Raw genomic sequence first — 19,666 nt, forward strand, 5'->3', positions numbered from 1 at the left:
GTAAGATGTGTCAAAATTTGACCTACCTGATGTCAACATGAAAAACATACCTACAGTAAATTATTGCATATACGGCACACCCCAAATTGGGGATTTATCTACAGAAAAAAAAATTGTGGAAAGGTGGTTACCGTAGCAATTTTTCTAATATACCACAGAAATTTCAAAAGAAAAATTAAAATTGAAAAAAAAAATCAATATAACATAAAATGAAAAGCTTTAAAAGGTATTTTTCAAAAGAAAATTGAGAAAGGGATTTGGATTGGGGAACAAATTCTATATCATTCTCTGCAAACTAGCTGGCATGAACATGTGTAAAAATAATTGTACATCAGCATTACATGTACACGTCGTATCTTTATTCCAACACATTGCTAGCATCCTAGACAGCTGCTGCAGAATCAAAATAAAAGCGTTATTAATCAAATATTTATATCTACTAACATCTCAAATAAAACGGTTGCTTATAGGACTTAAAAAGCCATGAAATGAATACAGCAGCTGGTGATACCAATGTCAACAATGCCTAGAGTATACCACTCTCACTTCAACTTAGTAATCACACTGAACACGGAAAGCCAATTCTAATTCACTTCTCCTGTGGGTTGTCCCCATAGACAGGTTTCATTGTATAGTTGTACAATTCGGGGAGAATTTTGGAGGAAAAAAACAGTAAATGCAGATGTAAAAATAATAATAACTGGTATCTCTGCTTATATTCTATAAATGTATTCATACATGCAGTGTAGTTTTAGTTTCACAAAAATAAGTAAAATTATTAGCAATGTGATGTTTTATGAACAACTCTCTCTCCAATTTGATTGACAATCAAGCAATGATTAATTAAAAAAAACATACATGTGTCTAAAGAACAGTTAAACATTGTGCATCAATGTTGGAAATAGCAGATCCAAACTTTTCCTTTTCCTTTCTACTGCAGAAACTATCACAAACTAATTTTTCAATATAGAATCCTCCACTACCAGTAAAATTATGTATTACAGAGAGCAGAATTTAAGAAAATAATAAATTCTCACTAATATCCAATCAGAATCAATTTAGCAGACAAAGAAAGAGCTCCTGATGAAGCTGATATTCTTGAAAAGAGTAACAAGTTAGGGATGATTTGGCCTACCTGAGGAGGGACCAGCAGGACCGGTCTCTACCACCAATGTGGGTGTGGATCCGCTCCCCTTTAAGAGCTCTACTAGCTCATCATGGGTCTTCTTACGAACATTGAGACCATTGAGTCTCATGATACGGTCTCCTGTACGCAGACCGGCTCTCTCAGCAGCACCACCTACAAATGGGAGAAAAAATAATTAGAAGTGTCAAGTATAAACAAAAAGGTAATACTGCTGCCGATATCATATTATCAAAATATTCATTACAATGCAGATGGTGATAATGATGACGTCGATGGTGGAGGTGAAGAAGATGAAGATGATGACGATGACGACGACGATAAAGTTGGAGGTGGTGGTGGTAGTGGTGGTGGTGATGATAATGATGACGATCATGATAATGTTGATGTTGATTTCAATGATGAGGAGAAGGATGATGATGATGATGATGCGATGATAATGGTGATGAAGATGATGATGGTCATGTTGATGACAATGAAGATGACAACGATAATGATCAGGGGCGGTATTCTGAGGTCATTTTATCTTTAAAATATTTTATTTTATATCTTAAAATGAAATTGGTATTCTGAGATGACATTTTATCTCTCAGATTAAATTTACAATTTTATCTTGCGTATAAATTTTATCTTGCGTATCTATGATGATACGCAACAGAGCAGTGGCTGCGTAGACATACCCATCGCGTATCTGGCCATTGCAACGCGGGTGATGTGCTTGCGCCCAAGTTACTTTGAAGAAAAAATAAAATAAACTTAAAAGAGGGTAGGGGCTATTTTATCTCCGCGACGTTGATTTCGTCAATATTTTTAAGTGAATTAACTCCAAATGTTGGCATGAAAATTAAGAAAAATTATATATTCATTGAGAACAACACCTTAAAGTTATTCATGTACAATCAGGAAGCATTTCATAAGACTTTTCTTGACTAATATTGTCTTTGAAATGATGCTTGAAAAGATGCGATATAGACTTCGAAAAAAAGATGAGAGTATTGCCATTTTTGTTAAAAAGAAATCTCTGTAAAGACGCGCAAGCGTATTGTGCAAGCGTATTGAAGTCAATAAATTGACGCAATCTCACCTCTTCGCCACACCTCCTAGCGGAATGGATTTCCATTGGTTGAGTGATATGAGAGAGCTATAAAAGCGTGTTTCTTATTGGATATTGATAACAAAATAGGTGTGTCTTACAGAGATAAAATGAAGATAAAATTGTTCTCAGAATACCAATTCGGAGAGATTTTAAGGGTATTTTATCTCACTGATTTTAACGGAGATAAAATATTTTATTTTATCTGAGATAAAATGGATCTCAGAATACCACCCCAGAACATTTGATGAAAACATTGCTAGCTGTTACCTGTTATTTTCATAAGTAAATATTCAATTATCTCTATTAAAATGAATGAAAATTAAAAATTAAAATTGTTATCAAACAACCTGTACATGTTCATCTAAAATTCAAATTCTGACTTACCTCTATCAATAGTCTCTATGATTACAGGGTTATCACCAGCAAGAACAAAACCAAATGATCCTCCAGCTCGATTGACTGTCACAATCCTTCAATCAAAATACAATCAGAATCATCACATCGATCATAATCAAACTTATGTTTATTCACTAAAAATAACTAACAACTTTTTTTTTAATTATGTTCTATTCAAAATACATCAAGTGATGCAAGTCTCTATAAAGTGAAGGAAAAAATGATCATAATCATAATTTCATCATTTCAGAAGTTGACATCCATTATAGGCCTACTGCATATACATGTAGGTTGTGCTTCAAATGTACTTTAAAAATTACAAATAGATGTATATAACGCTACTGATCAGTGGTTGAATAATCTTACAATTTCCAAACATCAACATGAAAAAAGTATATTTATTTCAATAATTTAATGAAAAGAATAACAAATTTGACGATTGTTCTTCTTACAGTCCTTACCTCTTTCCCCTGGCAGGTTCATCCTTTGTAACCAGAAAATCAAATCGATCTCGGTGTTTGGGTGGAACAAAAATCCTAGTGGAAGCAAACAAAATTAATTAAAGTTTTCATTGTCCATTTTTTCTACAAACAAAATTTACACTGGACTTGAACAAGTAATCTAACTCCAAATTTATAATGTGTCAAAAATTATAGTGATTAACAAAATTAAAAAAGTGCATTGTCCATGCTCAACTCAATTTCATCAAGAGATGGGCTTAGGTCGTTCTACTGTACCTGATATCTTTAAAGAGTTTTCCTTTTGAAGGCGTGCCATTTTTAAAAATTCTTCAGTGTTATGCTTATAATTTAATCTCTATTTATAATGACAGGGTGGCATTGACCTAATGAAATACATACATGTACATGTACAAGATACAATTTTTTTTTTCTGTCAAATGGCAAAGTATTATCTTTATTTTTTTAATTCTGTAACACCACAAGAAATAAATAATCTTACCTGATATCTTCAAATAGTTTCCTTTCTGTAGGTGCATCAAGGAGACCAGCCAGTGCTCTACCAAAGGCATCCACTTTCTTGTCCTTTGCATATCGCTTGAGTAATGCAAGTAAAGTCTCCTTCTTTAATGGGTCATTGTAAAACACTGCATCAAGCTGTAAATACAGGGACATACGAATATTTCGGGGTTTAAAGTTACAACTACATATTATGCACGTATTCATAAAGTTCCTGGATCTTTACCCGGGAACATCTTGTAGTCTTTATATCTACCTAGATATTAGATTGGGGTACAATACAGCAGATATAAAAATTAAGAATTTGATCTGGGTTTCCTCAACATTCATGCATCATAAAATCATATACTAGTATCAGAAATGTGAAAGTATTTTATGCAGTGAAATACTGTCTCATGTTACTGTCAAACAGTTTTACATGAACATGAATTTATTGATCGAATGTAAAATTCTAAAAACTGCAATATTTATTTCATATTTAAAATGTGATTTTGATGAAATTTTCAGCTTGTATGATTTTTCTGTATTCATTCAAATCAATTAACTTTTAAGTTTTTGTTTGGCTGGACTTGACCTTTATATTTTTTTATAAAGTTATTTTTTAGTCTAATTTTGACATTCATAAAGCATGTTTATTGTTGGTGAGCAGAGCAGCAAGCAGGAGGTCACAAGGCCCCATCGAGATGTCAAGCTCCATGAATCCTGATGAGTGTACACTTTAGCAAATGTTTGTGACTTTTGCATCCACATTGTAGTATATACTTTTAATTTGTAGATTTGTTTTGAAAAAAAGATATTTGAAACTTGTTTACATACAAGAGAACTGTTTCTGGGCTGGCACTATTGAGCAGCGTATTTGGACAGTGGTGTGCTCTACAAATCTATAATAATTTTATCATAATTTTTAATTATGATCATATTTCTCTTTCTCAATTTAGTATACTAGTTATAGTATACCCACATGACATGTAGGCCTCCTTCTCTCCATTTGATCTCCCTTAAATTTAAAATGGGAAATTTATCCATCTATAACAATGAACAGGATGTGCTTACACTACCCATACTATTACTGTAGAGTTCTTCAAGGAGTTGTCAGTTATCACCTTTGCCTGCATTTTGTTGTTTCTTGTAAAGGTGAAATCCTACATACAATGTGCTTTCAATCCATCTACAACATGTACAGGATACACCACTATACTGTAGGTATCTAGTTCTTCAAGGAGTTGTCAATTATCACCTTTGCCTAAGCACAATAGGAAGAGTCAAGGGACTAATGCTTCAATAGACTGATTAATTGTATTTGTAATCTGTTGTTTCTGACATAAAGTAAAATCATACTGTACTTTCAGTAGTTAATAGGACTTACCTAAAATAATGCAAGTTTTATCATTCAATGACGATGACCTGTGTCTATCAAATTAATAGGATGAGAATAGACTCTTTCAAAAATGTGTATAGATCTACTGTAGATTGTAAAATAGTAAATATCGTTAACTGATACAAAATAATTTTGGCAGTAATTTGGTGAAAATGTACATGTGATTTACATGTTGTGCAACTGTATCAAAACATCACGTGCATGTAGTGAGGTGCATTTTAAACTCACTCAATTACACACATTCTAAAAAAACTCTTTCAAAAAAGTAGTAAAAAAATCTAAATAGGATTATCTCAATCTTCTATGTTGTATTTTCCAGACATGTTTACAACTCTTATCAAGCAGCTGGTATTACTTTTCATGCAATTATCTGTCATTACAACCAAATTCATTCACTTTTCAAGACCCTCCCCCATCCCCTTCTGTTCTGAAGCCTGAAAGCATTGTTTGATTCAAAAAGCTGGATGAATAAAGTAAAGCTCCAGAGACACAATCAATACAGCCCCAACGATTTCCATGCAATAAGCACGCTCCATTGAAGTGCGTCTATAGAAATTACCCTTATGATGCGTTCCCCAGAACAATCAAACCTTTACCGAGTGATGGTCAATCCTTTCGACAATAAAATTCAGAGTTATCGATCCCGGTTCTAGGGAGTTGCCTTTAAATGTAGGTGTGTTTTGATGCGGAGTGAATCATTCTCCGCGTTGATTGTCTTCCATGTATGATATCATGCCCCGATACAATGACTTAATGAATAATGGAAAAGGGTCTCCACCTAGAAACTACATGGATCATTCTTTGCCAATTATATGGGCTCTCTATTATCATACATGTATGCCACTATTACTGTGCATGCAATGTATGAAGAGAACAATTTATACTGTGTAGGCCTAGCCCTAGAGGTAAAATCTTATAGAATTTTGTTGCACAGTTGTATGTTACATATACAGTATTTAATTGTTTATGTCTGGGAAATAGACCAAAGAAGAATCTCCATGTACGAAAAAGAAGGAGAAATAAAGAAAAAGAATAGAGGGAACATGGAATAAAGAGGAATGAAAAGACAGATAAAAAAAATGAAGCAAGAAAAACAAATAAAAGGGAATAAAGATAAATATTAAAATAGAAACAATAAAGATAAATAAAATTAAAATGACCAATTTGCACTGGGATAAAATATTAAGAGAAAATGAAGTAAGAAAATAAAGAGAAGTAGAATAGGGGAAAGAAAAATAAAAATAAAATTAAGGGTAAGGAAAAATTAAAAGAACATTAGAAAATAAAGGGGGAGAAGGAAAATATTAACAAGGAAGATTACAAAGAGAAATGGAAAACACATGAAGGGGAAAGGGATGCAGGGAAAGGATTTTTTTTTCAAAGTAGAAACAATGGGAAGGATAGCGGAAGATAAAAAGGGGCAATAAAGAAAGGAGTGACCTTGGTCAACAAGCAGACAGAAATGTAGAAAGAATTAAAGGGGAAAAAAGAAAAGAGGATGGTATTCAACTCCATGTAAAGAGAATGAAGAGATGAGAGATGAAGTATAAAAAAAAACAATTAAAAAAAAAAGAAAATTGGCAAGTAACAGGACAAGTGAAAAAAATATGGGAAGTACTGAATAGAGCACAATGCATGATGATACATGTATATATGCATCAATTTTGTCATGCATCAGTCAAAGAAAATCCATTACATGAAATTACCTTTGCATGCAATTGATACAGTAAAAAGCGAATGTGTGTAATTGATACCAGCTGATTAATCCATAAATACCCCCTTAAGCTTGTAAATTACTTAGTTCAACAATGCAGGAATGGACTAAAAATGCACTTTACGTAATTAGAATTGCACGGAGCGTCCCTCTTAATACTACACCGATGATGCTTACAATGGTTGCCATAGGGACAGCCTAGTGGGAAGCCGTGACTATGGCAATAAGTGTACCATTCATCACACATGTATCTGCCTGTCTGTCTGTGTGGGAGCACACACACTGACATGGTAGTTTCAGTTTAAAACCCTCTATGAAACCGTCACCTTTGTATGGGGAGCAGAATTTTATTGAGGCATTGGGGTAGAGCATTGGTAATGTTGAGTAGGACATACATGTAGCAGTATATGTATTTGCAATAAGCCAAGGTCTAATCAATCCATCATGCTTCAGTGCCTTAATCGTAATTTCTGATGATCAAAAAATAACAATCAATCATGTTAAGCTCATAATTTGGAATCAAATAAAAGATAAAAAATACATGTATGTAATGGAAAATTTACCGGTAAGTAATATTTCTAACCTCATCATTTTTTTATGAAGTAATGACAGCGTATTCATTGGAAATTTCCAAAGGTGATCACATCATTTTTCATGTAATATTAGGAGGGTTGGTTGTTTTTTAACGTATTTTGCATCCCATGTAGAGTGAAATAGTAGGCCTAAATGGAAATATATTTTGTCAACTGTCATCTATGTGTATGAGTACATGTACATGTACACAAAACATGCACGTGTCCATGTTAATAATGAAAGAACAAATCCATATCAAAACTTAAAGAATTAAATGTCATCGCCAGACAAGATTATCTGGTACGTACATGTAGGCCTGCCTATAAGCCAATTTTTAACAATCTTCTGTACCTTGATAATCGAAATTCATATAGGCTTTTATGAAACAGTTACCCTTCCTCAGGCTTCTTTTGAAATGAAGTTGTGAAATTCATAAAAGGGAGATACAATGTACTGTACAACGATTTCTCTCTGGCATTTTTGACACTACTGAAAGTTTCAACAGCTCTTATGCACCTGTAGTATAAAAGCATATCTCATACAAATTCAAATTTCATCAATCCCCATTTTCTGAAAAAGTTAATGATTTTAGCTCATGTTTTTGGGCAGGTCATCACTTCAGAGATTGATTTCAGCTTTCAAAAACTTTTATTTCAAAATTACTCAATATCCATTACTTAAAAGATGTATAGTAGTTGTATAGGTTTTCAACTAAGCAGGGAAAAACCATGAAAAAAAGTAATAGTACACTGTACAGTCAAATAGTCAATGAGTGTTATTGTTTTCCTGTCATTCGATCTGGGACAAACTGCTGAGAACTAATTAATTTCATTTCCAAGAACCTTGGTCAAGAAATACATTTTAAAGGGCTTTCAGAATGATTGTAATTCAATTATTCATGGATGGATGGAAACAATTTAGCGTAGGCTACCAAAAAGCTCTATTTCAAGGGGGAACTCGCAATATGATAGAATAAAATTCATCGAATGTCAATATGCACAATACGGTAACTTCCATCAGTGAAACTGCACACCTAAAATTGTAATTTTGCTTTGATTACACATGTATTATGCAAGATAATTATGAGAGTTTTAAAGGGGATGTTCACATAAAATTCTAATATTAAAGAGCTTTTTTTTTTTCTTTATCGGATTTCTAACAAACCTTCACCAGTATTTTTTTCTATCACTTTTCTGCTATTTTTATAGGGTGAACTTCCCCTTTAACAATGTAATCTTCTTAACATTAAATGGATTTGAAATGAGAAGGTGCATTTTGTTTTTAGTACAGTATGTATTTCGCATTAGAGGACCTACATGTACATGTACAATACATGGGGATGTGGAATTAGAGCAAAGGAAAACAAATTTAATTGCACTTTTATAGTCTTTTATTCCTTTCTCACAGTCAAACCTCTATTAATAAAGGAAACCAAAACCCAAGAAGAGAAGCAATCTTATTGGAAAGAGTAAAATAAGAGGAACAATTCAAAACATGTTTCATCAAAATCGGTTGTGAAATTAGCAAGGCATGGACGTTTAAAAAGTCTTGTTGTGATTTCTATGGGATCCTCAAATTGGCAAACATGCTTCAAAATGCCTGATTTTGTGGACAACTCTCCTTTTTTTCACAATATTTCAGATTTTCCCCATTATCTTTAAAATTGCATATTGCCTCATTCTGAGCATAGCATGTGTCATGGGAAAATACAATTCACACCACATATGTCAAGGTCAGGAGGAGATGATGTAAAATAAGTAAAGTAAAGGGGAAAATCTGAAAATCTGTGTACAAAACTAATGGAGGGTTGTCCACAAAATCAGCCATTTTGAACATGTTTGCCAATTTGAGGATCCCCATAGAAAGTATAACAAGACTTTTTAAACATCCATAACCAATTTTGATGAAACTTGTTTTGAATTGTTCCTCTTGTTTTACTCTTTCCAATAAGATTGCTTCTCTTCTTGGGTTTTGGTTTCCTTTAAAGGCTATTCTAGGGAAACAGAAAAATAGCTAAGTCTGGAGAAAAGTGGCCTTTATAGACAGGTTCTATATTTAACATTATAAAAAAAATATCTGTACAGGCATGCTTACAATTTAAGACCAACTATGATTTCAGAATTACTGTCAGTACAATCTGTAACCAATACATCAGGAAGAAAATCAATTTTTAATTTCCAAGGGCTTCTTATCACAAATTACTACCTGAATCTGCACCATTGAATAAGCTTTTAATAATATTTACAATGAATGGAGTTTTCCAGGGTTCCTCTTTTCAGTTTCCAGCCCTGGTCAGATATGCAAAATCACCCCGAGCCCCTTGCAAGTTTTTCACTACTATACATTGATTATCCGGGGCTTACAGTGTACACATACAAGATCACATCTTGTAAACTGCTTGCCTTGACAAGTTGAAACACAGAACTCTTCAAGATTAACAGTTTGAAATGCACTCACCTTTCTGAAAAATCCATCCGCTTTATTTTTCCTGTCCTGAGCGTGTGCTTCAAACCGTTCGGCAATCTTCTTCACTGAGTGGTGTCCAGCACCTGGAATGATCACCATTTTCAACTTAGCCGCTCCCCTCACAAACAACTTAGCATCATCAGAGTGCTTGATGGGAAGTCCGTTGATTTCTAACACCATGTCTCCCGCTTTCAACCCACAATTCATCGCGGGGCCGCCTTGTTCGACGACCTCCACGTACACGGGACCACCTCCTATGAGTGTCAATCCAAAATGGCCATTTCGATTGCGGTAGATTTCGCACGTCTTGACGCAGGAGACCACGACGATGCTCGGAGGCACTTCCGGACACCGTCTTGCAAGGGTCATGATAGAGTCTGCACCCAAGTGAAGGATGCTATGGTTGTTCAGTTCAACCAGTTGGTCTCCAGGCTGGAGCCCGGCAGCATGAGCATGGCTGTTCGGTTCCACGGAAAGAATATAAGTAGGGGCATCACCTCCGATGGTAAAACCAAATGATTTGGGCCAGTTTTTGTTGTTGACAGGCATCGGGAGGGGCGGTCTCTTGTGGGGCCGTTTGGATGACCCTGTAGAGGGTCTTGATGACCGGACTGACCGGCTGGCACGAGAGGATGTTGATCGTCCAGGCATGTTTCCTCTCTAGGTGTCCATACCTGGGGAAAATCTGCACAATGAACAAAAAAAATAAAATTGATTGTCATTTTTTGCTATAAAAGTATATAAAAATAAAATGTTCCCTGAAAGTTTTCCTTTGCATCTTAACACTGCAACAAGTTTCAGATCTAAATGTTATGACCTTTCTCTGATATACCGTAATAAAATACACTGTAGGCAGTTAGGCACTGCACAATGTTTTTTTATTTGATACAATACATTTATAGGGCACTTACAACAGGTGTTTCTATTGACTACGGTAGTTTCTAAGCACACCGAGGAGGAGCTTTGTTTGGCGGATGGGGATACTGTCTACATGAACAATCACAAACCAGAAATACATTGCCTGTATTTCCTTTGTAAAAATATTATTTGGGAAATATATTTATTTAGCAGAACTTCCCTTATTCCTATTTGTAAATATATTGTTTGTAAAAAAATATATATATTTAGCAAAACTTCCCATATTCCTAAGTTCCTGTATTACATGTATGTACATGTACACACTGCAAAGACTTTCATGTAAACTACAAACACATCAGCAAAACAGAAGGGTGAGCACTACACATCTATAACTAAGCTATTGAAATAAAATGCGTCTCAATTTCAAAGTTGAAGATACTGATAAGAATGCATTCAATGCAAACTGCAAAGTAGGCCTATATTTCTGCCCTAAGAAGCAGTAATTTCACAACTTTATGCAGACGCTTCAACACATCATGTTTTATTGGTGGGGAATTGGAAAGTTAGGCATAATTTCATGAACAACTTCATGAAACAACTCCAGGAAAACTACCTGCCTATAATTACAGATGCTTTAATTTGACAGATGTGACCATATCTATGTGGTTTCTCTAGATTTATTTCTCTGCATCCCACAAAAAAATAAATTTGAAGATGATTTCATATCCACCAAATTACAAAAAAATACCTGGTATTTTGGTATTTTGCCAGTGTGACACCAAATTACACTGTGGAAGTTTCATGCAGTTTGTACTTTTCAAAAATACAAGAATATTAAAAGGATCTCCAAGGCTTTAAAGGATTTTTGCAATGTCAAAGCAGTGGGAACTTTCAGGCAACAGGAATGTGGATACTTTAATAGTAAAAGATGGGTTAGCTTTGTTGCTGAGTCTGGTTCAGAGGATGTGTTGGTGATGATTATGAACATGACACAGAGGACTACAACAAATGCAAAAAAAATAAATCATGAAGTACATGTACTTTGATTTGAGGCCAGGACAAAGTCTTGTAATTTTCAGGTATTTTTGTAATCGGGCTGGTGAGAATGCACCATCTCAAGATGTCTGACAATAACAGAGCAGATCAGAGAGTTGTAAAGGTCACAGGGTGATGAAGGTCAGGCTAGGAGCAAGCCTTTGAACTCCTGCAGAGAGTCACATTACAATAAACATGCATACATCATACACGTTGTCATGCTAACATGCATGCACATTGCTCAGTTGGAAGAGGGCAACATGTCCCAAACGTGACTAAATCATGCCAGTGATTAATATCATATCAAAAGACCTGACAAAGGACTTTGAACTTCAAACTTTCACAAGTTGCCACATTTCCAGAAACAATCTACATGTACATGTATTTCCTGGGGGGGGGGGCACTTCCATTGACGAGTGGATACCATTTGCAACCAAAGAAACGCGTAAAAAGGATTTCTTTTTCAAGATTAGGCACGTCACGTACATAACATAATAAGGGTGTCAAAAACACTAAAATATTGAAAAAAGCAGACAAGTAGATCTATATGGTGAAGTTTTGACAATATCGGACAAACGTAGAGAAAGAATTTTTAAAAGTTGTAAAAATTGGTAATTGCTATAGTATACCCAAGGGGACTTCAAATTGGCCATGTTGGTGATATAATAGCGAATTAGCGATATAAGAGAAGGATATACTCCCATTTACTCCATACATAAAATTGTTATATTGTCGTTTCTTTTATAGTTTTATTTCAAACTTTTTTCTTTCATAAGGATATATTAAGCATTATGCTTCATTGATGGATGACTGCCCCAGGGGGATAGATACATGTAGGTACTTGAGAGAACACCACAAATCCTTTATAATTAAGTACCGGGTACATAGATATTATCCCAAATAGCGTTTGTCACATGAGGGCATACCGTCGTGCAAGTGATCACAGGAATGAAAAGAGGGCAAACTCAAAAATTTTCGGGAAGCCATACAACGCCATATGTTTTGAGTATAAGTGTCACTCAAAATCCAGGCATTTATTATTAAAAGTCACATTTCTTTGTATTGAAATTATTTTGTATATTTATTTTTGTATATTTTTGTCGGAAAAGTGAGCATGATGATTGAATCTCCGCGTCAATGTCGATCTACTGCAGCACTTGAAAATTCGTTGAAGAAAAACTTATTTTTCCAGTAAAGCATTTTGATGAGAATCTGGAGACCATGATATATTTTCTCTCCAGCTTGTAGATTTTTTTCATTTGGGGGGAAATGGAGTTGAGTGAAATATTAAGCTATTCAATTGCAAATCAGGCTTTTGAGTCTGATCATTACAGGATCTAAAGAGAGAGAGGCGGGTAAGACTGGGGATTGAGAGAAACCATATAAAAAATGAATATATCACCACAGTATATTGATTCAATTAATGAAATTAAAGTATTTTTTTAAGATGTAGTTGATTGTGGCCTTTCTTTTAACCTCTATTTAATTTTACCATAAAAAAAATTTTCCAAACAGCTGATGTAGTGTTGTGACTGAGAAATATGTCATTCATATTGTAGGCCGACATGTGTATCTCATTTTCACTTTTATTTATAATTTATAAAACATATATACAATGATTATTTCAAAAGTTGCATCTTCACTAAATTTCATCGCATTCAGTCACTTTTTTCTCCCACACTTTCGGATCATCTCCCTCACTTTATTTTCTTTTACTTATTTTTCTCTCATACTTTTATCTTTCCTCAAGGGGGTAATCAATTTTTGTCTAAATTTTCAATTCATTATTTTCTTTGCAGTATTATGAAAATTTGCAACCAGGCCACTAATAAAACTTCAGAAAGTTTGGCCATTGGCATGGTCCTGAATTAATCTGTGGAGAGGAAAAGAAAACACAATTTATCTGAATGTTCGTGATGGAGATAATTATTTATAAAATCCTTATGAAACATTGATCGATTTGTATATATATGAAATATATCATCTATAAAATACCTAACTAGAATATATGGTAATCAAATCTACTGCAAACTTTATGTTTTTATTGATCTACAATAGTTTATTTTCCTTCCAGGAGTTTCCTCCACCTCGCTGACTTACACTCTGACTGGGCCGAGAGTGCAAGTGTCCGCAGTCCAGGCCTACAAACAAACTTTGCAGTCACAGTTGCACAGTTCGGAATATGCAGTTGTCCTTAACAATTTTAATAATTCATTTTAGTACCCAGTAGATCTACCATTCGCCAATTTGAAGTTTCACTTTTAGGCTAAAAATATTTTATTTTACGATCAATTTATAACTGGTCTAGACTAAGTCATAAGTTAGGGATCTCGATTTTACATTAAAGGACAAGTCCACCCAAACAAAAAGTTGATTTGAATAAAAAGAGAAAAATCCATCAAGCATAAAACACTGAAAATTTCATCAAAATCGGATGTAAAATAAGAAAGTTATGACATTTTAAAGATTTTCTTAATTTCACAAAACAGTTATATGCACTTCCTGGTGGGTATGCAAATGAAGAGACTGATGACGTCATTCACTCACTTTTCTTTTGTATTTTATTATATGAAATAGGGAATATCCTATTTTTCTCCTCATTGTCAAGTAAAACAACGATTAATTCCTCCCTGAACGTGTGGAATGAGCATTGTTTAATACTACATGTTTATGATTCAGTCAAGTTGGTCCTTCAAATCTATACAAAATGAAATGTTGTATGGGCCTAATTCAAACAATAAAAAACAAAAGAAATAGTGAGTGAGGGACATCATCGACTCTCTCATTTGAGTTGTGCATATCACTGTTTTGTGAAAAATAAGCAAAACTTTAAAATGTCATAACTTTCTTATTTTACATCCGATTTTGATGAAATCTTCAGCATTTTTGCTAGTTTGATTTTTCTCTAGGCCTACTTTTTATATTCAAATCAACATTCATGGCATTTTTGTGGGGTGGACTTGTGTGTACCAATTTTCTTTATAAAAAATGCTTGTCCGATTTCTTTCAAACTTTCACCAATCTGTTTAACTCATTTTTCTCTTTTTCACACAAAATTTTATGACCAAGGTTGAATTCCCCTTCCAGCTCCATCCACCCACTGGATCTGGACTCGGGATTTCCGCCTCTTCGAATACCGGACATTTCTAGCAGCTCTCGGAGCATGGACTCCAACTATCCAAATCATCCAGGACACGTTGAGAAAGTATGACCTTCCTGATCTTCACACCAATATCTCGAAACCACTTCCTTACTCCACCTTTAAGAAACTGGTTAAGTACTACAAGATCTATATTGCTGTCAATAATCTCGTTGCACAGGGCATTCGTGCGAAGTCTTCTCTCAAGTTCTGGATCGATCACATCCCACCCTCCACCAATCTCCTTTATCCGAAGACCACACATTCCCCTGTCATCCGATATGCGCTCATTGTCAGAGCCGAATTGCTTTCGTCCACGTATCCAACTCTATGTCGCCTCTACACATTAGGAAAGTCCTCCACCCGTATTTGCCCCCTTTGTGACTCATATGATGAGACAGTAGAACACTTTGTCGGATCTTGCTCCTCACTTGGTCACCTCCGCCAAGACTTCATACGCAGAGTCGAAGAGTGTCTTACTGACCACCCAGATTACATGGACTTGTAAGTTGTATACAGTTGATGATCCACACCAATTTTCCTGTGCTACCCTATTAATAACCCATCAACCTGGTCTCCCTTCTGAAGTGAATAATAGTCTGCTCCTCAAATCTCTCTTTTTTCTACATAAAATTCATGACCACCGCTCCAACTTTATGTTGAAATCTCGACTCTAGTCTAACTTAAGTTACCGGACTGGGAATTGTTCTATTTGTTTCTGAGATCCTCCAAAACAGTAGACTAGTACTTTTAGTAGAGCCTAGAGGGATCACGGTTAGCCAGGCGGCTTCTAGAGAGTAAAAATCATTTACTAACGTAAACCTTACGTTAGTAAATATGATTTTTACTCTCTAGAAGCCGCCTGGCTAATCACGGTGAGAGATCGCGCCGTGTGTATACGGGCACGGAATAGCACACACCATGACCATGGACTCATGGAGTGACTGACATGACTGAGTCTGAGATTCGAACGCAATAATTTGACATTATCACTCACTTTTCTTCACAACAACACGGCACACAACCACTTACCAGACTCCAAGAATATTCTCAAATAAATTCTCAATGATAATCCTCAATTATGTTATCCAAAAATGTTCGACTGAACAAGAAAATGGGAATTTAATCCCCGCCATCTCGACACTTCAAATTCTTGATCGCCAGATTTTCGTTCGTTACCGTGCAGATAGCGTCTATGGTTTCAATTCGAGCGTATAGCGCATAGCGCCTGTGCGATTTTGTATTTTGTCCAATTATCACGTGACATAATAAACAAGAGCGCTTGCGCAGTTCAATTAGCCGGAGTAGCAGGTGGCAGCATACACTCACTGATAGGGGCGTAATCATTTCATTATGTATAAGTTTCCACTTAATTGGTCTAAAATATAAAGTTACTAAATGATAATTAAAAAGAAAAATCTTTACCATTGTACACAGGGACAGTGCTGCAGGGAGCAAATGGGAGCCATATCCTATATTGCGACAGCCACCCAAAGTATATATATATATATATATATAAAATGTGTAAAGTTTTACATGTACAACAGCTTTGGCAACTCTTTTATTTAAATATTGTAAAGAAATGGATGAAGAGAACAATGGTAGGCGTAGCTTAAATCATGGACCTATAGGTCCATGCTTAAATCAAGGTTCCCCAGAGCTATCTACCCTTTGGAAAAATTGGTGATGCCGAATGGTGATTCCCGGCAGAGACATTTTTTCGGCATCACCAATTTTTCCAAAGGGTAGATAGCTCTGGGGAACCTTGATTTAAGCTACGCCTACCATTGTTCTCTTCATCCATTTCTTTACAATTTATATATATATATATATATATATATAGGGTTATGGTTAGAGTTGGGGTTAGCCTGGCTGTCGCAGAAGATCGAACTCTTTTCAAGCGTTAAAGGACAAGTCCACCCCAACAAAAACTTGATTCGAATAAAAAGAGAAAAATTCAACAAGCATAACACTGAAAATGTCATCAAAATCGGATGTAAAATAAGAAAGTTATGACATTTTAAATTTTCGCTTCATTTCACAAAAGAGTTATATGCACATCCCGGTCGGTATGCACATTGGATTATATGAATTATGAAATATTTTGATTTTCTCGTCATTGTCATGTGAAATGAAGTTTCATTCTTCCCTGAATACGTGGAATTCCATTATTTTAACATTTTGTGGTTCAGGCAAGGAGGTCCTAATCGTCAAATTCGTAAACATTGAAATATTGTATAATTCAAACAATAAAAAACAAAAGAAATAGTGAGTGACATCATCGACTCTCTAATTTGGATGTAACTGGCTCGTTCATATAACTATTTTGTTAAAAAAAAGTTTCTAATTTTACATCCCAGGACCAAAATCCAATTGAAACCAGTTGGATTTCCAACTGGTTTCAATTGGTTTCAATTGGTTTCAACTGGTTTCAATTGGTTTTAACTGGAATATAACAATTTCCAGTTGAAACCAATTGAAACCAGTTGGGCAACTGGAAATCCTAACTGGAACTAGTTGGGTAACTGGAAATGACTTCCAACTGGAAATGATTTCTAACTGGAACCAATTGGGTAACTGGAAATCCTAACTGGAACCAGTTGGGTAGCTGGAAATGACTTCTAACTGGAAATGATTTCTAACTGGAACCAGTTGGGTAACTGGAAATCCTAACTGGAACCAGTTGGGTAGCTGGAAATGACTTCCAACTGGAAATGATTTCTAACTGGAACCAGTTGGGTAACTGGAAATCCTAACTGGAACCAGTTGGGTAACTGGAAATAACTTCTAACTGGAAATGATTTCTAACTGGAACCAGTTGGGTAACTGAAAATCCTAACTGGAACCAGTTGGGTAACTGGAAATGGCTTCCAACTGGAAAGGATTTCTAACTGGAACCAGTTGGGTAACTGGAAATCCTAACTGGAACCAGTTGGGTAACTGGAAATGACTTCCAACTCGACAGGATTTCTAACTGGAACCAGTTGGGTAACTGGAAATCCTAACTGAAACCAATTGGGTAACTGGAAATGACTTCCAACTGGAAATGATTTCTAACTGGAACCAGTTGGGTAACTGGAAATCCTAACTGGAACCAATTGGGTAACTGGAAATGACTTCCAACTGGAAATGATTTCTAACTGGAACCAGTTGGGTAACTGGAAATCCTAACTGGAACCAATTGGGTAACTGGAAATGACTTCCAACTGGAAATGATTTCTAACTGGAACCAGTTGGGTAACTGGAAATCCTAACCGGAACCAGTTGGGTAACTGGAAATGACTTCCAACTGGAAAGGATTTCTAACTGGAACCAGTTGGGTAACTGGAAATCCTAACTGGAACCAGTTGGGTAACTGGAAATCCTAACTGGAACCAATTGGGTAACTGGAAATGATTTCTAATTGGAACCAGTTGGGTAACTGGAAATCCTAACTGGAACCAATTGGGTAACTGGAGATGACTTCTAACTGGAAAGGTGATTAACTGGAAATTAATTCTAATTGGAACCTGTTGGGTAACTGGAAATCCTAACTGGATCCAGTTGGGTAACTGGAAATGACTTCCAATCGGTTTCCAATTGGAAATTTTCCAGTTACCCAACTGGTTCCAATTGAAACCAGTTAATTTGCATATTATCTGCCAGTGTGCACAGATTAATGTTTTATGTGATTCATCATCATTTAAAATGTATCTATTTAATTCTTTTCTAATTCAAGTACCATACTTGTTTCAGATAAGTGTTTAGAATGCTTAGCAGTGAAAACCATGTTCATAAATGTTATAGATTATAATTAAAACAGATTATAAGATAATTAGTACACCACTAACTGTTACCAAATTACATCAAATACAAATACATATATTTGAAGATCTTTCATATAAATATATATACATGAAGAAATTCTATTTTATCAATGCCCTTTACATTGGTATTAATAAACATATAGCACTGCTTCTTTGTTGGCATGAGCAATAGTTAGTGCAAATTCTAATTAATTTGTCATTAATTAAGTCATTCCAACTGGAATTTCCAATTGGATCCAGTTGGAAACCAATTAGTTTCAACTGGATCCAGTTGAAACCAGTTGCCTCCAATTGGTTTCAACTGGAACCAATTGAAACCAGTTGCCTCCAATTGGATTCAACTGGTTTTAATAGGGAAATTGGAACAACTGGAACCAATTGAAACCAGTTGCCAACTGGTTGCTTAAATTGGTTTCAACTGGAACCAATTGAAACCAATTGCCAACTGGTTCCAGTTGCCCAATTGGTTTTAACTGGAACCAGTTGGCAACTGGTTTCAATTGGTTCCAGTTGTTCCAATTTCCCTATTGAAACCAGTTGGCCAACTGGTTTCAATTGGTTTTGCTCTAATTGGTTTCAACTGGATTTTGGTCCTGGGATCCGATTTTGATAAAAATTTTCAGCATTGTGCTAGTCTAATTTTTCTCTATTGATTCAAATTTTGTTGGAGTGGACTTGACCTTTAAAGAACTCCACATATGTTAGGCTTATGATTAAAAATGGAATGAAAAGAAAAGGTGACATCATCATCTGCATTTGGTTTTGTTGTTGCCTTATCCCCGCTATCATTGCATGGGCTGGCTGGACAAAGCAATGTTAAAGGCCAACAAATTTAAGCTGATTTAATCAAAATAAGAACTATCAAACATGCATAACACTGGCAATTTCAGATAGGAATTTATGACCCTGAAAAGTCTTCAGCCAAAATATTCATAAGACGGGTGATATGCAAATGAGATCATCGATGACGTGTATTCACTACTCCTTTATTTCATGTTTGTAGATTTGGTCTTTAACAAATTCTTGGTTGAATAAATTAAGCTACCAAAAAAGCGATTTAACATAATCATATGGAGCAATTTTA

The 19,666-nt window shown here is 35.2% G+C and overlaps 1 protein-coding gene across 4 annotated transcripts in view; it reads right to left on the bottom strand.

The window, feature by feature from the left end:
- The window catches only part of LOC129269410 (delphilin-like), a 40,999-nt gene extending 24,943 nt beyond the window's left edge, over positions 1-16,056 (bottom strand). The window contains exons 1-6 of one of the 4 annotated variants that reach the window (XM_064105730.1): positions 15,809-16,056; positions 9,736-10,429; positions 3,597-3,751; positions 3,098-3,172; positions 2,625-2,710; positions 1,136-1,300 (exon numbers count right to left, since the gene is read on the bottom strand). In XM_064105730.1, the coding sequence (XP_063961800.1) occupies positions 1,136-1,300; positions 2,625-2,710; positions 3,098-3,172; positions 3,597-3,751; positions 9,736-10,395 (1,141 nt within the window). In that variant the 5' untranslated portion in view covers positions 10,396-10,429; positions 15,809-16,056. The remainder of the gene's footprint in view (positions 1-1,135; positions 1,301-2,624; positions 2,711-3,097; positions 3,173-3,596; positions 3,752-9,735; positions 10,430-15,808) is intronic. The other 3 variants (XM_054906908.2, XM_064105731.1, XM_064105729.1) reach the window with 3 other exon arrangements.
- Positions 16,057-19,666: the final 3,610 nt, after the last annotated feature.

Source organism: Lytechinus pictus, chromosome 10, assembly GCF_037042905.1.
Source record: "Lytechinus pictus isolate F3 Inbred chromosome 10, Lp3.0, whole genome shotgun sequence".
Lineage (NCBI taxonomy): Eukaryota > Metazoa > Echinodermata > Echinoidea > Temnopleuroida > Toxopneustidae > Lytechinus > Lytechinus pictus.